The sequence below is a fragment of the Apodemus sylvaticus genome, chromosome 10 (genome assembly GCF_947179515.1).
Source record: "Apodemus sylvaticus chromosome 10, mApoSyl1.1, whole genome shotgun sequence".
Classification (NCBI taxonomy): Eukaryota; Metazoa; Chordata; class Mammalia; order Rodentia; family Muridae; genus Apodemus; species Apodemus sylvaticus.
The window spans coordinates 3,123,289-3,145,950 of record NC_067481.1 but is presented as its reverse complement, the minus strand read 5'-3'; the positions used below and the strand labels follow the sequence as shown (position 1 = coordinate 3,145,950).

Genomic DNA, 22,662 nt, shown 5'->3' with positions numbered 1-22,662 from the left:
CTGGGATTTGAACTCAAGACCTTCAGAAGAGCAGTCAGTGCTCTTAACCGCTGAGCCATCTCTTGAGACCCCTTAAACATTTTTTTAATTCAAAGTTTTATTCTGTGTATGGGTGTTTTACTGGCATGCCTATGTATCATATGTGTGCCTGACACCCATGGAAGTCTGAAGAGGTCACTGGATGTCCTGCAACTGGAGCTACAGTTATGTGGGTGCTGGGAACTGAACCCTTCCTTTGGAAGAGCAGTCAGTTCCGTTAAACACTGAGTCATCTCACCAGTCCCTACTTTTATTTTTAATTATGTGTATGTTTGTGAGAGGGGTGCGTGTGAGGTGCCTGCAGATCTGGAGTCACAGACAGTTGTGAGCTACCATGGAAGTGCTGGGAACAGAACCTGGGTCCTCTGGAAGAACACCAAGTGATTTAAGCCTTTTAAAAATATCAAGAAACCATGCCAGACAAGTTTTACCCCATCCCTGAGGCTTGCCTGTTGGCCCTAATGAGAGAATGGAGTGGGGCAGACTACCTGAGCAGGGTCATTCCCTTCAGAACAGGGTGTCCACAGTGAGGCAAGAATGTCCCTCATTCTTTTTTTTTTAAGATTTATTTATTTATTATATATAAGTACACTGTAGCTGTCTTCAGACACACCAGAAGAGGGAGTCAGATCTTGTTATGGATGGTTGTGATCCCATGTGGTTGCTGGGATTTGAACTCAGGACCTTCAGAGGAGCAGTCAATGCTCTTAACTGCTAAGCCATCTCTCCAGCTCTGAGCCCCTCATTCTTAAGGAGCCCACACACTCGTCCTACAAGGACATCCCCTGTGCCACTACATACAAACACAGAAAGCTTTGTGATATTCCAGTCCTAAGACTAACAAGTCAGTCGAGGAGCTATTCACCATGCAGAGATTCTCGAAGGCATTTGAGAGGCAGTCGTATCATCCTGGGGCAACTATGAACTGAGTCTAGTATGTATCATAGCACACACATATACTAACACAAAAGAACATGGTTCATTAAACTTAACCCTGTGATGGGGGAGGCAGCAGAGAACCTGCTCCTCCTAGGGCTTCACAGCTGAGGAGGTAAGGGTGGAGAACTCTGCACCTAGAGGAGGATCACTGATGCCACTCAACAACCTCAACACAGAGCCCTCGGGCCCCGAACATACAGAACCCTGATCTAGAATGATCCAGAATGTTCTGGAACCTGATCTAGAATGATCCAGAATGTTCTGGAACCTCCTGAGGCCCATTTTCAACCAAGGGAAGTGGCTATGACAAAGAGGTTATCCTCAGCAGTGAAAGTTCAGGGGTGGGTTGATAGGCCATTCTTCTGGTCAGAAATGTGTAGAATGTATATCTTTGCATCTTGATGCTGTAACAACACTGTCCCTACATTGTAGCTGGTCCTTGATACTTTGTGGGTTCTTCTGTTTCCCTCAGGCATCACACCATAACACTAGATAGGAGGCAAACAAGGATGGGGCAGGGAGAGAGGGAGATAGATCTGTGAATTCAGTTTCTTTCCTTTTGTTTCTTCTGTGAGTATGACTACTAACAAACCACAGCCAATTCTCTTGAATGGCCACCGACCACTCTCCCACCCACATGCTAGGGCTCTAGCTTTTATATGCTCTCTGAAAAGTTTCCAGAATTCCAAACATCACACAACTGCAGAAACTATCTGCAGCTGGCAAACTCACGCTTCTCCTAGAGCACGAGGCAAATCTTAGCTGCTGCGGACAGTCTGAAGCAGCCCCACACCCCCATACCTGGGATTAAGATGAAAACACGTTCTTATAATATTTCTGTTTTTTAAAGAAACCAGAATTCCAGAATTCTCACTCCACTACGCACAGCTTTTGACAAGAGATTCTGATAGACCACGAGAAGAGAAGATATGTGGGTGGCTGGGGAAGGCCAAGGGGTCCTCTGAAGGCTCCCACCCCACCCCATCTCAGCGGCCACACTGCCCTGGTGAGACGCCCATCTTCATGCTTTGCCCTCAGGTGGACTATAAGCTTACCAAGCCATCATTAAGGGCCACTCTGGAGAATACAACACTGGAGCAGGCTGTGGGCCTTCTCAAGAGGGTGAATGGTTCCTGCTACCTGTCTGTGAAGATCAACACTGAAGGTACAGGCACCACCCTACCCCTGCTCAGCTCTCGGTCCCCTCCTGTGACCCCGCTGCACCCCAGAACTCAGGCCTACCAAGAGTCAAGGCAGTTCAGCCAGGTTCTCCCTGAATTCCCCAGACTCTAAAGAACTGGAAGCATCCCTCCACCCGACTGGGTGTCTTCCATGACTTTTCCCTCCCACTTCCACATTCTAGAAGCTTCCTTGTGTAAGTTCAGAGGTCTGGGATCATCAGCCACTAGCATCTTCTTTTATCAGGTTATAAGAACCTTATCCAGGACCTAGATGCCAAAGTGGTAACGTCTGGGGATTCATTCTACATCCGCGTCAACCTGGCCATGCAGAGGAGAGGGGAGGGAGAGCTGTGTGCTCACTGCAATGATATCCTGCATGTCACAGACACCATGTTCCAAGGCCGCAGCTGCTGCTGGCATGCCCATCATGTGAACCCCTACACCATGAAAGACATGGAACCCGGCACCATCCCTAACTATTCACAGTGAGTAGCTGCTGCTGGCTCTGTACGACCCCACAGATGTTCCAAGGATAACATCTGCCTGTCTTCACTCCATGTTGAGGTCCCTCCTGCCCGGGAGGAAACAGAAAGACCTTCTAGAATCTTCCCTGCCCTATAGAACAGAGTGCCAATAATCAATAGTGAAGGAAAAGGTTTACTTGAATGCATGGGGTCTGCTGGTTGTAGGTGCCTCTCTGTTATATGCCCTGGCTGCCCTTAAGCCCCCGCTGGGACCAGGGTAGGACAATTAAATTAGCATGGCCTGGCTGGGCCTGAGGCCTGGGAGATATTCTCAAGGCCTGAGTCTATGCACCCTGGCCAGGGTGGAGCACTCCTGCTCCCTGCCTGTGCGTCTGCTCTCTTGGCCCCAAGAGGCTCAGTCAGGCTGTCAGAGCTCAGTCAGGCTGTCAGAGCTCAGTCAGGCTGTCTGTCAGAGCTCAGTCAGGCTGTCAGAGCTCAGTCAGGCTGTCTGTCAGAGCTCAGTCAGGCTGTCAGAGTTCAGTCGCTGTCTGTCAGAGCTCAGTCAGGCTGTCAGAGTTCAGTCAGGCTGTCTGTCAGAGCTCAGTCTGTCTGTCAGAGCTCAGTCAGGCTGTCAGAGCTCAGTCAGGCTGTCAGAGCTCAGTCAGGCTGTCAGAGCTCAGTCAGGCTGTCAGAGCTCAGTCAGGCTGTCTGTCAGAGCTCAGTCAGGCTGTCTGTCAGAGCTCAGTCAGGCTGTCAGAGCTCAGTCAGGCTGTCAGAGCTCAGTCAGGCTGTCAGAGCTCAGTCAGGCTGTCTGTCAGAGCTCAGTCAGGCTGTCAGAGCTCAGTCGCTGTCTGTCAGAGCTCAGTCAGGCTGTCAGAGTTCAGTCAGGCTGTCTGTCAGAGCTCAGTCTGTCTGTCAGAGCTCAGTCAGGCTGTCAGAGCTCAGTCAGGCTGTCTGTCAGAGCTCAGTCAGGCTGTCAGAGCTCAGTCAGGCTGTCTGTCAGAGCTCAGTCAGGCTGTCTGTCAGAGCTCAGTCAGGCTGTCAGAGCTCAGTCAGGCCGACAGAGCTCAGTCAGGCTGTCAGAGCTCAGTCAGGCTGTCAGAGCTCAGTCAGGCTGTCTGTCAGAGCTCAGTCAGGCTGTCTGTCAGAGCTCAGTCAGGCCGTCTATCAGATCTCAGTCAGGCTGTCAGAGCTCAGTCAGGCTGTCAGAGCTCAGTCAGGCTGTCTGTCAGAGCTCAGTCAGGCCGTCTATCAGATCTCAGTCAGGCCGTCAGAGCTCAGTCAGGCTGTCAGAGCCTCTCTTCGTCCATTTGCTCAGGGCTCAGCAGCAGCTCCTGGCCCTCATCCAGGACATGACTCAACGGTGCACCATCCCCCGCAAGGTGAGGCTCTGGCAGAAGGGTATGGTCCCCCTGGGGTGGGCTGGAAGGGAGTGGGGTGCTGTGTGGGGACTGTGGACCACTGAACTGAGCAGGACTCCCCACCAAGCCCTGTGGGCCTGCAGGCCCTTGGAATGTGCCATGTGAACACCCCAGGCCCGACCTCAGAGCGCCCCCTGCTCTTCCTCACTCCCAAGTCCCCCAACTCACCTCCCTGTTCTTGTTTCCTCTGAGGTCGGGCACCTTGCTGTCTTGGGACACAGAGCACCTTTCTCTTTGAACACCCATCTGTCCCTGAGCAAGGTGCTAGGATATTCCTGCCCGGAGCTTGGCAATGCTAAGTCGGGAGAGGGCCTGTTCTTCCCTCTGCCTTTTGCACCCTGCCCCTCCCTGCAGAGCCCTGCTGCCTAAGGCCCCTCCCCTGGCTCTCACCCTTGGTGTGGGGCCTGGGAAGCCCGGTTGCTCCGTGGCACAGCCTGATTGTTCAGAGGCTGTTCTGGATTTGCTTGTGTGGCAGGGTGCTGATGTAGGGAGGGGGGGTCAGGCTGTAAACCCAGTGCCGGTGGCTGAGTCTGCTCTCTTTCCTGTCCCCTGTTCCTCCCGTGGCAGCCTCCCGGAGGACCCCAGAAGTTAGTACGGATTGTCAGTGTGGACAAAGCTGCTGTCAGTCCTCTGACGTCATCCTTTGACCAAAGCCAGTGGGATTCTGGCAGGGAGGAAGGTGAGGCCTAGCTGGTTGGCACAGGGACCATGTGGGCATTGGGGTTCGTTTCTGGGCAGTACCATCAAGGTGGTGCCTTGAACTCAGGCCAGGAGCTGTTGTTTATTTGTTTGAATGCTTTGCCTGCATGCATGTTTATATGTATGTATGCATGTATATATGTATGTATATATGTATGTACACCATGTGCATGCAGTGTTCCCAGAGGCCAGAAGGGGGCATCAGATCCATTAGGATTGAGTTCCAGGCGGTTGTGAGTCACTATGTGGGTAATTGGAACCGAACCCAGGTTTCTGTGGAAGGGCAGCCCCAGCTCTTAACAGTTAAACCATCTCTCCGACCCCCCCCCGCCCCAGGCTGTTTTTAAAGAATCATAATAAATATCTACACGTCTTCTGAACAGCAGCTGAGCAGCACATCTGATGTCTTCTAAACGGCCATGCTCTGCCCTGAGGCCTGACCCAGTGAAACTATACAAAAGCTGCTAGCCCACAAATGTGTGCAGGGACGGTAAAACCTGCCAGACACCCAGTGTTCTATAAGGAAGGTCACTGGGTGATAAACGCTAGAGGTCTGACTGGTGTGGGCCCCGCAGGTAAAAACTGCAGAATGAAGTTGATCAGAAAAGAATCAGGTAGAAGAGAAATAATTACTTTCTTTAAGACAGTTTGGGTGCATAATGTAAGATGGGGCTGAAGAGATGGCTCTGCTGTTCATTACACTTACTGCCTTTGTAGAGGGCCCAGGTTTGATTACAACACCCAAATTAGGCATCTTACAACATCTGTAACTCCAGTTCTACAGGATCTAATGCTGTTTTCTAGCCTCTGCGAGTAATGGCACACACACACACACACACACACACACACACACGTAAAATAAAAATAAATCTTAAAAAAATAAGGTTGATATTGAAAACAGGAGCAACCTCCTTCAGGAGGAACCAGGCTCCTCCTATCCTCAGGAGCTCATCCTGAAGAGCTGCGCGATCCGTAGCAGCTGTGCCAGCTGTGCCAGCACGCAGAGTTAGCAGCATTGAAGCTGAGAATGTCCCCCCATCAGTGTCTCCTGGGAGATCGGGGGCAGGGCCACAGGTGGGTGGGGTTCACAACCTCTGTCCTCTGCAGGTGGCCCCAGCACATGCTTCTGGGCAGAAAGCTGCTTCACCCTGGCCCCGTACACCCTGGTGCACCCTCACAGGCCTGCCCGGCCCCGGCCTGTGCTGTTTGTACCCAGAGTGCTGGGGAAGATCCTGAGCAAAAAGCTGTGTCTCCTTCAAGGCTTTAAGCCGTGTCCGGCAGGTACGTGCTCCTCTGTCAAGTGGCCAGAGCAGGTGACTCTAAATTCAGAGATACCATAACGGAGGGCCAGAAACTGGAACACTGAATGGTGACCACTGTCTCACAACTCCCAGAATGTCTGATCCCAGGGCCTCAGCAGGGCCCTGCTCTCTGGGGGGCTACAAGTGTGGGTCCTTCCTGGCTCTTCGAGCACCTTAGGTGTGCAGAAGTCCCCAGTCCTATCTTGGCTTTGGTCATTACTGACCTTTTCCTCTTCCTCCTCCTCCTCTTCCTCCTCTTCCTCCTCCTCCTTTTTAAAAGGTTTATTTATTGTTATATGTAAGTACACTGTCGCTGTCTTCAGACACACCAGGAGAGGGTGTCAGATCTCAGATCTCATTACAGATGGTTGTGAGTCACCACGTGGTTGCTGGGATTTGAACTCAGGACCTTCAGAAGAGTAGTCAGTGCTCTTAACAACTGAGCCATGTCTCCAGCCCCCTGACCTTTTCCTTCTGTGTGTCTTTGTCTACATATGAACTTTTTAGGGTCCACTATAACCCAGTGTTGTCTCACAGAGAGAACCTATTTCCAAATAAAGTCTATTTTGGGTTCCTATGGGCATGAGAGAGGTGGACCATTACCTCTCCCTCCAACACAGGCACACGGAAAACAGATGTGCTTGGGGGGGGGGGCATGGCTCGAGGGTTCTGTCACTTTGCTATTGGCCACGAGGCAACTTCATTTTATTCATTTACTTATTTATTTATTTATTTATTTATTTATTTCATTTATTTCATTTATTTCATTTATTTAGTTTTTCTAAATAGGGCTTCTCTGTAGCCCTGGCTGTCCTGGAACTCACTCTGTAAACCAGGCTGGCCTCAAACTCAGAAATCCTCCTGTCTCTGCCTCCCAAGTACTGAGATTAAAGGCGTGTGCCACCACTGTCCTCCTATTTATTTATTTTTGAGACAGGGTTTCTCTGTGTAGCCCTGGCTGTCCTGGAACTCACTCTGTAGACCGGGCTGGCCTCATGCTCAGAGATCTGACACTGACACTTCACGAAAGTGTTTGCTGATCCCCAGACCCATGGGCTTGGGAAAGGCTCACAGGGTGAGGTTACCCTGTGGGGTGACAGTTCATCCAAGTCTCCTGACTCTCAGAAGAGAGAAGGAAGCAGACCCCTGTGAGGCTCCTCTGACAAGTGCCTTCCTTGGCTAGTATCCATGGGAAAGTGGAGACACTGAGTCCTGGGGGCCCATGAGTTCCTCTGGGATCGGCTGCCTGGGTTCAGCTGGGCCGACTGGGACAAAGCTATGTGGACGGTGGGCTCTGCACTTGGCCAGAGAGGGAGAGAGACACTGAGGCATGAAGGGCCAGCTGACAGGGGCAGAAGGAAGACGGGTGGTAGCAGGAGGTGGCCAGGTGGTCCAGCTGCTCAGTGGGCATACACAAAGGCACAAGGGCACACAGAGCACTGGGCTTGAGCCACTGCTGTGGTGGCTGAATAGAGGTCAGACTTCCAGTTTATAGACGCCTGAGATTTTACAGGAGGGCGGGGCTCACTGACAGTCGACCCTTGAGCATCTTTTTCTAAGGCAGAGTGCTAGAAGGCCTGGCCAGGGTTGGGGATGCACTCACTGGAACTTGGGGACCCAGGGTTCCCATCAGTGCTGCAGTGACAGTGGGGAAGGGGACTCTGAGCTGTGTATAGCTGGGGTACCTTGATAGACAGAGGCTAGACCAAGCTGTGATGGTGAGAGCCTGCTCAGGAGGGCTCCAAGATGGTTCTCAACCTCAGCACCAGGACATTGTGGCCCATTCTCTGTGTAGCTGTCCTGAGCACTGTAGGATGTTTGACAGGACCATGGACACGGACACACAATGGAAACACTGCCCAGGGTGCACACATGCCATGCCTGTGGCTCAGGGTGGGTGTGCCCGCGGGCTTTGGTCAGAGGTGGTATAGGTTTCTCTGTGACCACTGTAGAAAGCCTCTCCTGGATGTGGTGGGAGACCTCCAGTGTTGGGGGCTCAGCAGGGCTCCCTCAGGATCCTGGTGTATGACCCCCCTCATCTAATGTCACCATCAGAGTACTTGAGCCAGGAGGAGTATGTCACCTGGAGTCAGAGAGGGGACATCATCCAGGAGGGAGAGTCAATGGGTGACCACCACTGGGTCACTCGGCACGCTGTGGAGTCCCTCATGAATATGGTAAGGGATGGGTCAAGACGCTACTCTGGGGGTGGCAGCTCCTGCCCAGGCTTGGGGTGTGTGTCACTTGTAGGGCCCTAGATACCCAGCGCTATAGGAAAGACACAGAAAGCCTGTTCCCAGCATTTGGGATCCATGTGATGATGCTGGACCACCCTCAGGCGGGCCTTTGGGCCTCTATTCCCTTAACTTGGGATGTTGGATAGATGATTGTTAATAAATGAAATAAACGAAGACATTAAGACGCTCAGATTTGACAGCTCTCAGTGAACTGTCAAGTTTCATACTTCCATAAGGAGCAGGAAGGAAAGCACACATGGGTGCACACACACACACATGCATAGGCACACACATGCACATACACGTGCGCACACACGCTCATGCATACACACACATGCACGCATGCACACACATACACATAACAGCAGGCAACAGCTGGCATTGTCTGATCCTTAAGGTTTGTACTCCATGCAAAATCTACCACAATGCAAAGGCTTGCAGATCCAGGCTTCCCCAGGAACGAATCAAATGGGTTTCCCCCTTTAAGGCTACAGCAGGCGCCCTGGTGCATAGCACGCCGCCTCTGTCTGGGCCTCTCCCACACAGCCCCGTTCACTGCTGCACAGGCCCCTCCCCACCCCACCCCCACTCCAGGCCCGGGGGCCTGACTTGCTTCTCTATGCCCTCCCAAAGAGCACCCACGCCCTGCTGGACGTCCGGCTGGACAGCGTCCGCATCCTACACAGCATGGACATTTTCCCCATCATCATCCATGTGTCTGTCAACGAGAAGACGGCCAAGAAACTCAGGTAGTTGTCGGTGAGGGCTGGGCAGCAGGTGGTCAGCGGAGCTGGGCAGCAGGGTCTTTAGCAGGTGCCTGTGCTCTGGGAAAGCTTCTCGTGTGCCCCCAGAACACACTGGAGCTCTCTAAGTTCCAGTCCCAGTTGTGTCCTTGTAACCTCAGGCCAGAGGTCTAGCTTGCTCTCTCAGGAGTGAACCTGTCACCTACCCGTTACACTAAAGCTGCACAGTGCCCGAGGTCAAGAAGCTTAGTCCCACCCCATCACTTGGCGTCTGTCTGGGACAAACATCCCGCCGCCGCCCGTGTCCTTTGGGATGTGAAGTTTGCTCTGCTCACCCCATCAGGGAATGCCGCCAGCAGCCGCAGCTGAGTCCTACCTTCTTCAGGACCTTCCCTGGATAGGAGCCCCATGCTCGCTCGTGCCCAAGGGTGCATGCAGGCTGAGTCCTCTACAGCCTGGGTGCCTACTGTGCTCTGTACTGGAAAGCCAACTGTGTCCTTTCCTGGCTACCTTGCTGTTCTCGAGCTGACCGTCTCTGCTTTGCAGGAAGTGCCTGCATCGACTCGGCAGCTCGGAGGAGCAGTTCCTGGAGGTGGCCCGGCAGGAGGAGGGGGACCTGGACAGAGTGCCGTGTCTGTACAGCAGCCTGGCCCCCGACAGCTGGAGTGACCCGGACAGCCTGCTCAGCTGTGTGCGCCTGGCCATTGCAGATGAGCAGAAGAAGGTGGTGTGGACAGAGAACACCTGCTGAAGCCCAGACCTGGCTTGGGACTGTGAGGACCTCCATGTGTCTGTTGATGCTGTCAGCAAACAACCCTGCTTCCTTCTCTGGTCGGGGTCTGACCTCGGGTGCTCACAGAAATCAAGGTGTAATTGATGAAGTCACCTTCGCACGGCATGGCCTGGGCCGATGGAGGGCGGAGAATATTCTGCCATGTGGGACTGCTTCCTGAGACCTGCTCAGCCCAGCGCCCCAACCTCCTGTGATACCAGGAATAGCTTTGTGAGTCTGTCCCCTAGCTGGGCAGTGTTGGCGCACGCCTGTAATCCCAGCACTCTGGGAGGCAGAGGCAGGTGGATTTCTGAGTTCGAGGCCAGCCTGGTCTACAGAGTGAGTTCCAGGACAGCCAGGGCTACACAGAGAAACCCTGTCTTGAAAAAACAAAACAACCAAAAAAAAAAGTGTGAGTCTGTTCCCTCCTTTAAGGTTCTGATGTCAAATGAACCTTGGAAACTCACTGGAGCAGTCCTCCCTGCCCAGGGCGGGGGCACTGACTCTGGGGCGCCATGGGCGTGGCTGACTCAGCTGCTAACAGCCAAGTGCTGCCACAGACACCTGCAAACCACATTGTTGTAGTGGACAGACTTGAGTGGCTCTTTGACTCACTGCCTCTGTGCCCAGCCCCGAACACCTGGTTGCTTTGGTTTGTACATATCCTGGAGCCAGCAGACCCTCTATGAGCAAAGAACTCTCTCTCTCTCAGACTGACATGAGCCCTGGTCCTTCTCGGGGTGCATCACACCACACGTGGGTGAAGCCATCACCTAACCATAAACGGAGTCATTTTGACAGGGTGTTTGTGTCTCCAGTGTGCTACTGTGAAGTTCTGGGAATGATTATACTGTTGTAAAAAGGTTTTCCGTTGCTGGGGCTCATGACTCTCATTCCCTCCCAAGACGGAACTGACAGAGAGGCAGAAGGGACAGATCCCCTCTTTCTAGATTTCTAGGCTGTGCTTCTGTCCCTTGGTAAGTGAAGGAAGGGAAAAGCTGGAGCCAGGTGCTTCGTGTCACTCAGAATGAAAGGCAGGAGAGGGAGAGGGAGAGAGAGCACTGTCACACCCAGTCCTCCTCAGTTACCCTCAGAAAGGACACACTGAGCCCAGAGAGACCACAGGCTCACCCCTCTGAGAACCAGCACAGATCCTGGCTAAGCCTGTACCTGGCTAAGCCTGTACTGTGTACCTCATGGAGGCAGAAGCAAGCTCAAGGCCTACTGAATGCTCCCTCCAGGCCAAGGTCGGTTGAAGTAGTCAGTGCGGTGTGCCCCCTGCCCATGTGGCAACCAGAAGCCTGTGAAGTGCCTGAAAACATCCATGGATTCCCAAAACTAGAGGGCTTCAAAGCCCAGATCCTACCCTTCCATCTGCAGATCTCCAAACTCACCTATCAGAACTTGGGGTTCTGCCACGCCCAAGTTCCCCTAGAACTCCCTAGCCAGGACATGCAGACATGAGGACAGCAGTGTCCTTGGTATAGCAGCGAGAGTGCATGCTTGAGTGTCCTTTACAGGAGGCAGGGGTGACTTCCCATTTGGTAGAGGGAGCCTCCTGGGATGGGTGTGTAGAGGGTGGGGCTGCTGGCACTGCCACCATTGCTCCTCCCATCATGTCCAGGTGGGCCGGCAGGCGCCCCGGGGACTGTCAGAGCTCATTGTGAAGAGGTCGGCACTGAGGTGTGAGCTTTTCTTCCAGGACCCCATCGGGGGCGCACACCCAGGGGTCATGCGTCTCCCACTGCCATTTGACAAGCTGAGCTCTCAGCATGTCCAGCACTTGAGCGAAGTCTGGGTCAGCGGCCAGGTTCCGTGTCTCTCGAGGGTCCCGGCTGACGTCGTAGAGTTCCCAGCGCTCCCGGTAGTAGTAACGGTGGAGATCTTTGTACCAGCCCGTGGGCAGCCCCGCCGTGGTGCGGTTCAGGAGGTCCTGGAAGGTCGGCGAGACATAGAAGTCTTGGTCGATGGGAAACGGCATCTTGAAGCTGAGGTTGTGAATGAGGCGGAAGTTCTGGTGGTACACGGAGCGCATGGGGTAGGACATGGTGACCTCGTGCTGGCTCTGGCTGCTGAAGACAGTGGCCCAAAGGGGCTCCGCCTCCAGCGCCGGCAGGAGGGATCGGCCTGTGAGCCGGATCATCTTTGAGCCGAAGATGGAGTAGCTGGGGTACGGAATGGAAAACCAGTCCAGGATGGTGGGGGTGAGGTCTGGAAAGGAACAGTCTCTTAGCAGGGGTTCCTGGGGACATGGAACCCTTTGGAAGGGCTGGATCTGGGTCTCTCTGGAAATCCCATGGGGACCCGTAGGATCAGATCACCTCTGGCCTGTGAGGCTGACAACAGCGTAACCAGAGGCCCTAAAGTCCAATGGACCAGAGGAACCCTGGGTAGGGAGGGCTTATCCAGTCACTCTGGTTGGTCACAAGGTTCCCTCGCTCATGGGTTAGGGCCACATGGAGAAGTGGGTCCTGAGCTGGCGGGAGCCTATCTTGTAACCACTGAGAAGAACACAAGGGCTCTTTCCAAGCAGCTGGGCTGGGCACAGAAAGCCTCTGCCTGGGCTGCTTTAACTCAGCCCCTCCGTTTTTCACACCTGCCGGCATGTTTGTTCTTTTGTGGTATGGATTCTCAGAGCTGAGTCATGAGAGGCTCTGGATCCTGAGAAAAGGGGAAATGGTTCTCAAGCGGGTAACCCACATGCCATTGGTGCAGCCCGGGACCCCACCAGACACCCTGGGGGTCATGACATGAAAGGAAGAGACTTCCCAGGTAACCCGGATTCTCACCATGTAATAGAGGAGGCTGTCTTGTCCCTACTTAGGTGAAGGAGCACTACCTAGATTGGGGAGCACTCGAGCACCTAACCCATGGTAATCATTTCTCCCCTCCCATGAGACAGACAGACTGACAGATAGATAGACCGACTGACCTAGAAGGCTCACGTAGGCATCGCTGACCTGGCCCCAGCGTTGTGGGTGCTCTGGGGATGACACCAACAAAGGTTCGGCTGTGCCAGGCCAGTACAGGTTGGTCCTGCCACTGGGGAAGGGGATCCCGTTGTCAGATGTGAAGATGATGAGGGTATCGTTCAGCACACCAGCACCTCGCAGCTCCTGGAGCACCAGTCCTACCCCTGAGGATGGGGAGGAGGGAGAAGGCTCAGAGGCACGTGTGTCCACCCACCCCTGGGCACTATTACTTTCTGGCCCTCAACACCGCTTCAGTCTTCCCTGCAAGCCCGGCCTCTAGCCCAAACCACACAGTTCCTGTACGTGAGCAGGTCACATGGCTTCCAGGGGCCTCTCGTCCCTCAGAACTGCTGCCATCCGGGGCAGCTGCTACTGCCCCAAGCTGGCTTCTGTTTCTTGTGTCTGTCCCATGGAGCAAAGAGAGACAGCTTGGGTAGGAGCCTGAGATAGGACTCTGGTGTTAGGGACCTTCTGGTAGCAGGAAAATTAAGAATTCAGGGATAGCCTGGGCTATCAAGTGAGTTCCAGGCTAACCTGATCTATGACAAGACCCTGTGTTTAAAAGTCAAAATCAGTTTTAATTTAGAAGAGATGGCACCAGGCAGACAGACCAGCAGTTAAAGTGCTTGCCACGCAAGAGTCAGGATCACAGTCTGAATCCCAGAAACCCGCATAATTGCCAGGTGGGCGAGAGCTTGCCTAAGTCCAGCCATGGAAGGCAGAAATGGGATTCCCAGAGGAAGCTGACTCCCCAGACAGCAACACCAGCCAGCGCTGGGTCTGACCGACAGACTCAGTCTCAGTAAAGGAGCTAAAAAAGAGGCAGGATGATTTTGCACACACACATTTGTAAGCCCACATACATGTAAAACATGCAAACACACTTGTACACACACATGTGAAAACATACACATACGCTTGTATAACCACATGTGTGAAAGTGTACACACATTTGTACACCCATACACATGTGAAAGTATGCACACACATTTATACACCCATACACGTGTGAAAACACACTTGTATACCCATACATGTATGAAAACGTGCAAACACCTGCACCCTGAAAAGGAAAAATTTTAATTACTAAAATTAGTAGCTGGAGCTGGAGAGGTGGCTCAGTGGTTAGGAGCACTCGCTGCCCTTCCAGAAGTCATGAGTTCAATTCCCAGCCCCCACACAGTGGCTCACAACCATCAGGTTTGATTCCCAGCACCCACATGGTGGCTCACAACCATCTGTAACATATTCCTCTTGATCTGTTGTCCTTTCTGGCCTCTGTGGGCACTGTGTGAATGGGATGCACTTACACATAAGTATGAAGATGGAGAAGGAAAAGGAGAAGAAACAACACTTGGGAGGCAGAGGCAGGAGGATCTCTGTAAGTTCAAGGCTAGCCTGGTCTATAGAGTGAGTTTCAGAACAGCCAGAGCTACACAGAGAAACCCTACCACTAGTAATAATAATAATAATAATAATTATTATTATTATATAATTATATATAATTATTATATATAATTATATTATTATTATTTTAAAAAATTTAAAGACCAAAAAATAAAAAGCAGAGCTACAGACAAAAGGGTCTAGACACAGCTAAGCAACAACATGAAGGGATACTGAGGCCCCAGTCCCAGAAAATAAGCCCCACCCCTTCAATACCAACCCTGGCTCACACTAAGTGGCTCCCAGGACTCCACTGTGTCAAGCCCAGCTTGGCTGACGGTCCCTGGCCTGTGATGACAGAGACGGCTATGGTCACTGGGACCCACCTTGGTCCATCCTCCCGATGGTGGTGTACTGAGCGGCCAGGTCAGCTCGGGCTGCCGGCGTGTCCGGGACAAAGTAGGGCACCTGAGGAGGAAGGCAGGGTAAAGCACCTCAGAGCGGGGATGGAGGGTAGGATGGGGATGGGAGGCATGGATGACACGGGCCACTTCTGACTGGGTAGGAGACAGCATACACACACACACACACACACACACACACACACACACGAACCTGGAGCCCACTAAGTCAAGTCTCCTCACACACATTATACCACATCCTGGAGGCAAGGGCTGCAAACTCTAAGCAGGGCAGGGCCCTGGGTTTAGAGGACGATGGCTTTCACGCCTTGAAGATGTCGCAAGGGTCCCTCCTACCTTCACGTCCTGAGGGTCGTACATCCGGGGTGTCCAGTCTGGAATGCGCCCCATGCCGCTCTCCCCGTTCCCAAACTTCTCACAGAAGGTTCCGTACTGGGGCTGGGAGTGCCCACAGCGATGGGGGTCATGGAAAGCCACATAGAGGAAGAAGGGCCTGAATATGGTGGAGGGAATCAGTGGGGGGGGGGGCAGAGCCAGGCCACTGTCTTGACCATGAGAGCCCCAATTCTTAGGTAGGCACACTTTGGCATATCTCATGCCCACGGGCACCCTGTCTCCCTCACTGCCTCAGTTTCCCCCCTCCCCCTCTTCTTCTGGGTATGTAGAATGTTTTTCTCTGTCCCTGCCATGGCCAACTGTGGACCCTGGATGACAGCCTAATACTGTTCAGAGGTCTGGCTACTCCAGAGGGCTAACAGGGCAGAGCCCTCCTGACCTGTCATCCCGAGTGTGCAGAAATTTCCGGACCAGTTGCTTAATTCTAGTGATGTTCCGCCCCACCTGCATCACGGAGCTGTTCTCCTCTGTGAACGCAAAGTCGAAGGGATAAACCGTCTCCGGACCCACGTGCTTCTTCCCAATGATGCCTGAGGGTGGACACGAGAAGAGGTTGGTCTGGAGTCTACTCTGTCCCCTTATCCAGCCCAAGTATGGCTGCTCTGTGCGTGGAGGCTTTGGCCTGGTTCTTGGGACGGGTGCTCAGGGAGGACCACATGAGCTGAGGGTGACTCCACGCCCTTGACCTCCCTCTCTAAGAGGCTAGGAAGGATCACACAGTGGCCTTGAACCTACAACCTGTCCTCAGGCTCACAACTCTCCTGTGTGCACGCTGGCTGAGCAACAGGTCATACAGGCTGAGAGTGACTCAGACCCCTGGCTTCGGCTGGCAGGGGTCAGATAGGGACGGCGTGCGCCTGCGCCATACCCTCCCCACACCTCACCTGTGCACACTCCAGCCCGGCTGAGCAGCAGCGGTAGGCTCTGTACCTTGTCGAAAGAGTTGAAGTGATGCACATCTTGGTGCAGCCCATACATGCCATTCTGATGCTGTAGATGAAGACAACCATGCCGTGAGGCTGGGCTCCAACACCCTGCAGCTCATCCCAGCATCCTCGTGGGTGCTGGCCTAGGGGAACTCCACCCCGGCCTCCCTCCCGTGACGGGGGACACCAGCCAGAGGAGGAGAGGAACCAGGGAGGGCGTGCCCCAGCTGCACAGAGAGCTTGAGGCAAGCCCTGTCCTAGGCCCTGTCTCGAAAAATGTGGGGGGGGGGGCGTGCAAGACAACTCACGTGGAAAAGCACTCAGCCCGAGGGCGACCCGAGCCCCACCCCTGAGACCCACGTGGTGTGAAGAGAGGTCCAGTTCCCACAAGCTGCCTCTGACCTCTAGAGACTTGCTGTGACGTGCCTGGTGTGTTCCTGGTGTGCTCCACCTCACCCACTCACACAATATATAAATTTTAAAATGTAAATTAAAACATTAAAACAGGGGCTAGGGCCAGGCGGTGGTGGCACACGCCTGTAATCCCAGCACTTGGGAGGCAGAGGCAGGTGGATTTCTGAGTTTGAGGCCAGCCTGGTTTACAGAGTGAGTTCCAGGACAGCCAGGGCTATACAGAGAAACCCTATCTCAAAAAAACCAAATCAAAAAAACAAAAAAACAGGGGCTGGGGAGATGGCTCAGCGCTTAAGAGCACTGACTGCTCTTCTGGAGGTCTGGAGTTCAAATCCCAGCAACCACATGGTGGCTCACAACCATCTGTAATGAGATCTGATGCCCTCTTCTGGTGTGTCTGAAGACAGCTACAGTGTACTTATGCATAACAAAGAGTGAGCAGAGGCCCTGAGTCTGAGTTCAAATCCCAGCAACCGCATGGTGGCTCACAACCTCTGCACAGCTACAGTGGACTCATATACACAAAATAAAAAAATAAAGAAATCTTAAAAAAAAACTTTAAAACGTAAACCATTGATACAGGCTCTCTGTATGTAGCCCTGGCTGTCCTGGAACTCACTCTGTAGACCAGGCTGGCTGTAAACTCAGAAATCCACCTGCCTCTGCCTCCCAAGTGCTGGGATTAAAGGCATTTAAAACAGAGATGTTGAAAAAGATTTAGTAAATTTTGACATGGGCCACAGAGATGCTAAGATCAGTGTCACAGCCTGTCACAAAAGCTGAACAGCGGTAATTCCATCAAGAGAGCCCTAGAGTCATCAGATTCAGAAATGATAGAGTGGGATCTGGTAGAAATTGGGGAGGGGTGGGGGTTAATGAAGACAGGGTTTCAGTTAAAGCCGGTTTTAGAGGCGGATTGAGGAATGGCCGCAGTCATGTGAGTGGATTTCACACCACTGACTATGCACTGGAAGACTGCTAAGATGGCAAATTTTATGTTTTATGTATTTTACCATAACAACAGAAAAAGGAAGTCCCTGACCCCACGGAGATTCTGAGCGCAAGGCTGGACAGGAGGTGTGCCAGCTCTGTACAGAGCACTTCTCCCCCACCTCCACGCACAGCCATACTTGACCAATGCCCACGATGACCTTCAAGTGACACCTCACTGTGCCCACTTCTCAGAGGAGGACACTAAGGCACTCATGACCGCAGAGCTGGCTGAGCTGAGGGGTAGGGAGGCAGAGCCCTGGATGCACCTGAGACATCTGGGCAGTACCTGCCCCTAAGGATGCAAGGGAAACCACCTCCCAGGAGAGAGGCCTGGGTCCTGGAGTCACCGCCTATCCATTCCTCCCCGCGCCATCCCACTGGCTGCTCTCACCTGGGGCAGGCCGGTGAGGAGGCTGGCACGGCTCGGGGAACAGCTGCTGACGGACGTGAAGGCGTTTCGGAAGATAAGGCTGTGGCGGGCCAGGGCATCCAGGTGAGGGGTGGCAATGGCGGTGTTGTTGTATACACCGCTCTCAAAGCCTCCATCATCCGCTGAGGAAGACAGAAACGAGGGCGTGTTGGCGGGTCAGGAGGGACAGTGGTGGGGGGACCCAGGGTACTGCTGCAAAGGCTGGTCCTGTGGTGCTCAGGAGTTCTCAGACACTCCCAGAAGGCAGGACACCTGAGGGGTGTGGTGCCAGGCACAACGAACAGAAGTTTGTAAGCAAGCAGGGAACACACAGGTAGGCAAGATCGCTGGGTGATGTGTTAGCAGGGAGAGAAGACACCATGGTTTGCAGGGGACCCAACACAGGAAACTCGGGTGGGAATATTAACAGGTAGGCTAGTGAGGACCACACCCCACAGACTGGCGTCCATGCAGGCGTGTTAGTAGGTGGTGGCTGCAGGCTACTGGGCCTCCCTGGGCTCTGCAGACTCTACCTCAAAGGTGACAGCCAGCCAGGAGAGACACAGGCCCAGGACACAGCTGAGGGGTGTGTGTGTGTGTGTGTACACCACACCTCTGCCTCGCTCAGAGACAGCCTTGCAGATTGTCTATTTCTGACCCTCGACCCTACAGGAGGAAGTGCAAGAGAAGACATGCAGCACCCACAGCCATGCAGAGGTTCCCCAGAACTAGCTGTGGGCCAACATGTCACCCACCTGCCTCAGAGGCAATGCAGTCCCTGAACAAAGGTGGATGCCCAGCCTCCAGTCCAGCCACCAGCCACCAGCCTCCACCTCACTGGACCACTTGGGCAAGAACCAATGACAGCAAAGCAGGCAGGGGACAGACCGGAGGACAGGGAGGAAGGCAGACAGGAGGACAGACGGGAGGACAGGCAGGAGGACAGGCGGGAGAACAGAGAAGGCAGGTGGGAGGACAGGGAGGAAGACAGATGGGAAGACAGGCAGGAGGACAGGCGGGAAGACAGAGAGGACAGGTGGGAGGACAGGGAGGAGGACAGACGGGAGGACAGACAAGAGGACAAATGGGAGGACAGGCAGGAGGACAGACAAGAGAACAGATGGGAGGACAGGCAGGAGGACAGACAGGAGGACAGGCGGGAGGACAGACAAGAGGACAGATGGGAGGACAGGCAGGAGGACAGGCGGGAGGACAGATGGGAGGACAGGCAGGAGGTCAGACGGGACGAGAGGCAGGAGGACAGATGGGAGGACAGACGGGAGGACAGGCAGGAGGACAGGTGGGTAGACAGACGGGAGGACAGACAGGAGGACAGACGGGGGAACAGGTGGGACAGACAGGAGGACAGACAGAAGGACAGGGAGGAAGACAGGTAGGAAGACAGACAGGAGGTTAGGCAGGAGGACAGGGAGGACAGACAGCAGGACAGGCAGGAGCAGTTCTGTTGCTTGTGCCTTCTGCTGCAGGCCAGGAAGCCATGCTGCTTGCACACATGGGTCTCAGCTCCTGCCTCTGCCTCTGATCCAGACTGAACTGAGTCCTAAAATTCCTGCTGTCACTATCTGAATCCACAATCTTCAACAGTTAAGTGAGGGTGGGGTCCAACCCAACGGGACTGTGGCATTTCTCTGTCGTGTTAGGAGATGAGATCGGTACCATCAACAAGCCAGGAAGGCCTCCCCGGAAGCAGACGGAGGAGCTGGCCTTCTGAGCCCAGTCTCCACAGAAAATGGAATTGTCAGACATTCATTTGTTTCATAAAACCTGGCCTGTAGTGTGGCTTGCACACATGTGTGCACGGGTGAGTGTGAATCTTTTCTGCTTTGTGGGTATTTTGCCTGCATGTATATACACAACAGTTATAGATCATTGTGAGCCGCCACGTGGGTTCTGGGTATTGAACCTGTGTCCTCTGGAAGGACAGCAAGTCCTCCTAACCACTGAGCCACCTCTCCAGTCCCAAGCCGGTCAGGTCCAAGCTGAGACAGGCCCGAAGTTGCAGAACCACAGGGCCTGGGCTCCGGGTATTCCAGCACCAATCCTATCCCGTGGATGTGCACCCTCACTGCTGTCCTCAGGGAGACTGGGGCAGTGCCGCTAAGACAGCGCTGTTTATGTTACAATTAACCAACTGGCCTGCCCAGACACCACAAAGTTTATCAGAAAGAGTGGGCCTGGCCCAGGGCCAGACCTCAGAACATCTGGGCTGTCACAAGCCAGGCACTGATCACCCAAACAGGAAGTCTCATGAATGCCGGAGGAACTTGGTGGTTTCTAAGAGGGACTGAGGGAGTTTGCATGGGCAATGGAGTACTGTACTTTTGGACCAGGAGGTAAAAGAGCTGCCCAGGGCATCCTGCACAAACTCGGGGACTCAGGCACTATTCTCTTTTCCGGAACCTTCTCAGAGGTCTGTGCACCCCCCTAGCTCTGCAGAGGCGCCCAGTCTGAGTAGCCGGGATCCACGGGGTCTCCCTGGCAACTCTGACTTCAGATGTGGGAGTGCTGAGCCAGACTGGGGAGGGCAGAAGCCGGGGGGGGGGGGGCGGGGGGGCTGGGGGTCGGGGCAGACGCATCAGGAGTCACTAGGAAGAGACCTGCAACAGGAGGCTCCGCAAGGAACTGGCGCGAGGGGTCAGCACGGACCAGTGGCGGGGAAGAGTCCAGTGGCCGCTTCTGGGGGCAGCAGCGGGTGGCCGTGCTAGGGACGGCGGCACTCACCAACTATCAGCAGCACGTTGCGCGAGTGCGCGCCGCAGAGTCCCAGGACCAACAGCACCATGCAGCAGGCCAGTCCCGGGCGGTGCATGGCGGCGCCGGTCCGGGTAAGCTGTTCCGGCTCGTTCCCTCCCCACGGTCACGTGCACGTCAGGCCCCGCCCATGTCCTGCCCACTCAGCCCCTGAGATTCCTGCGAACTCAGCTAAGGTCACTTCGGAAGACCCCGAGCCTCAGCGTCCGTCCGGTGGGTGAGTCAGTCTGGGTCGGTGTAATGGAGAGAGGGAGTGCGTGGCGTCGTGGCCTGGGGTCATCGGGAGCTGGGGGTGCGAGGCCAGCGCTGGGTCTCCGGGTGAGCCCTACTCCGGGGACCTTCCCTACCGCGACCCATTGGAGTCCGGGCCGCCTTACTCCAGGTTCTCAGACTTGTTTGTGTTCCCCACTGGGACCTCAGCCTCCGCGTCACACCCCCTTTCCCTCCCCCCCCCATCCCGGGATCCCGCGCTAGCCGTGGCGTGGGGGTGGGGAGGAGTGGATTTTGTCTAAAGTGGTGTCACTTCAAGGGCTGGGGCGTATGGACCGGTAATGAGGAGTCAGCTATAGGCTGGGACGTGTGTGTGTGTGTGTGTGTCTGTGCGCCAGGATCTTAGCAGATGCTACGCACCTTGAATTAATTTGGGAGCTTCTAAAATCTTCAGGGTCCCCCTTGGGCTATGAATGCCACAAGTGGGTGCTGGGTAAATCTAGACTTCAGGGATATGCCACACTCCTGCTCCCTTTCCCCCAACTGCGGCCCTCACTGGTGGGTGGAGCCCTAACACCTTGGTGACCCCCTGAGGTGGTGATGTGTACTTTTGTAAATCTTGGCTCCTCAGGGCCTCCTGGCTGCCCACCCACACACTCTGCCGGACCAGAGGAAGCCTGGGCCTGCAGGACCTGCTACTCTCTGGGCTGAGAGAGTCAGATTCCCTGGGGAGGGAGTAAAAGGAAGGAAGCAGTTCTTCAGAGGTGAAAATTTAGTCTTTAGGCATCCCGTGAAGAACTAGTTTTCGAGGTTTTGTTGGTAGAAGTTGATAATGGAGAGACACCAAAGCTTGGGGTCAGTGGGGTTCAGGGGCTGTGGCCCAGAGATGGGAAAGAGGGGCCTCCCCGAATCCTTGGTCCAGGCCCATGGGCACATTTTACCGGATTCCTTTTCCAGATCATCGTGGTTTAGTAAACTTAGCCACCTGGCCCGGCCTCCCTTCCCCAGAAGGCAGGCTCCGCTCCTGACACCCTTGGGAAGAAAATGCCACCCTCTCCCAAGCTCAGTCCCTGATCCATGTCACCCAGGCCCAGCTCTGTGAAAGGTCTGGGTCAGGCCAGATCCCCCAGCCTGGTCATGGCACCAGACACGTGCTGCTCTGGTGCGGCCCTGAAGAGGAGGCTACCCGTCCTGGCCTGGCTGCCTGACTACTCTCTGCAGTGGCTGAGGCTGGACTTCATCGCTGGACTCTCCGTGGGACTCACCGTCATCCCCCAGGCTCTGGCCTATGCAGAAGTGGCTGGACTCCCACCCCAGGTGAAGTGGCTGACCCCCTCTGCTAGCTGTCCCCTCTCCACGGCCAGATCCCTCCCCATTCCTCAGGATGGAACAGTGACCATGGAATTCAACACGTGTGTCCGACCCAGATGGCCGGTTTGTGTCTAATCTCTTAACATGTGACTTATTTTCGGTGACAAGCTGGTCCTAGATTTTCCAGCTGGGAACTGAATCATGCCTCATGGTGGCCTTAAGAACAACCAGGTGCTGGTGGCTCATGCCTAGAGATCCCAGCACTTTGGGAAGCTGAGGCAGGAGGATTGAGAGTTCAAGGCCAACCTATCACAGTGTTACATAGCGAGATGCAATCACAGACAACAGATTTTAAAAGATTGCTTAGGGCTAGAAACATGGCTCTGCAATTCAGAATATTTGCTGCTCCTGCAGAGGACCTGGGTTCAGTTCCCGGCACTCAGATGGGGCAGCTCATAATAAGCAGTTGTAACTCCAGCTACAGAGGATTTAACATGGGCCTCTGAGGTCGCCCCTACTCGCGTGGTGCGCATATGTAATTGCAGGCAAAGTACTCAGGCACATAAAATGTAAAAAATAAACACATCCTCAAACTCACAAATATAAACAGACCTCTGAGCTTCCAGCAGACAGCCCCCAACCCCTTCCTTTGGTA

The 22,662-nt window shown here is 54.1% G+C and overlaps 3 protein-coding genes across 8 annotated transcripts in view; 2 read left to right on the top strand and 1 right to left on the bottom strand.

The window, feature by feature from the left end:
- Card14 (caspase recruitment domain family member 14) overlaps positions 1-9,775 on the top strand; it is a 28,946-nt gene extending 19,171 nt beyond the window's left edge. The window contains exons 14-21 of the mRNA XM_052194225.1: positions 2,017-2,143; positions 2,404-2,644; positions 3,942-4,005; positions 4,612-4,723; positions 5,851-6,024; positions 8,100-8,221; positions 8,915-9,030; positions 9,571-9,775. Of these exons, the coding sequence (XP_052050185.1) occupies positions 2,017-2,143; positions 2,404-2,644; positions 3,942-4,005; positions 4,612-4,723; positions 5,851-6,024; positions 8,100-8,221; positions 8,915-9,030; positions 9,571-9,775 (1,161 nt within the window). The remainder of the gene's footprint in view (positions 1-2,016; positions 2,144-2,403; positions 2,645-3,941; positions 4,006-4,611; positions 4,724-5,850; positions 6,025-8,099; positions 8,222-8,914; positions 9,031-9,570) is intronic.
- Sgsh (N-sulfoglucosamine sulfohydrolase) lies at positions 8,663-20,587 on the bottom strand. Of its 2 annotated transcripts, none has more exons than XM_052194223.1 (8): positions 20,457-20,586; positions 17,697-17,857; positions 15,857-15,962; positions 15,352-15,502; positions 14,913-15,069; positions 14,541-14,622; positions 12,729-12,932; positions 8,663-12,007 (listed from the first exon to the last, which is right to left on the bottom strand). In XM_052194223.1, the coding sequence occupies exons 1-8, from the start codon at positions 20,542-20,544 to the stop codon at positions 11,448-11,450; spliced, it is 1,509 nt and encodes a 502-aa protein (XP_052050183.1). In that variant the 5' UTR covers positions 20,545-20,586; the 3' UTR covers positions 8,663-11,447. The 2 variants fall into 2 exon arrangements, with proteins under 2 accessions (XP_052050183.1, XP_052050184.1); XM_052194224.1 differs by lacking the exon at positions 8,663-12,007 and adding an exon at positions 12,014-12,457 and having other exon boundaries at positions 20,457-20,587.
- Slc26a11 (solute carrier family 26 member 11) overlaps positions 20,549-22,662 on the top strand; it is a 26,628-nt gene continuing 24,514 nt past the window's right edge. Inside the window, exons 1-2 of one of the 5 annotated variants that reach the window (XM_052194217.1) lie at positions 20,549-20,703; positions 21,785-22,013. In XM_052194217.1, the coding sequence (XP_052050177.1) occupies positions 21,834-22,013 (180 nt within the window). In that variant the 5' untranslated portion in view covers positions 20,549-20,703; positions 21,785-21,833. Of the gene's footprint in view, positions 20,704-21,327; positions 22,014-22,662 lie in introns of all 5 variants that reach the window. The other 4 variants (XM_052194222.1, XM_052194220.1, XM_052194219.1 and 1 more) reach the window with 4 other exon arrangements.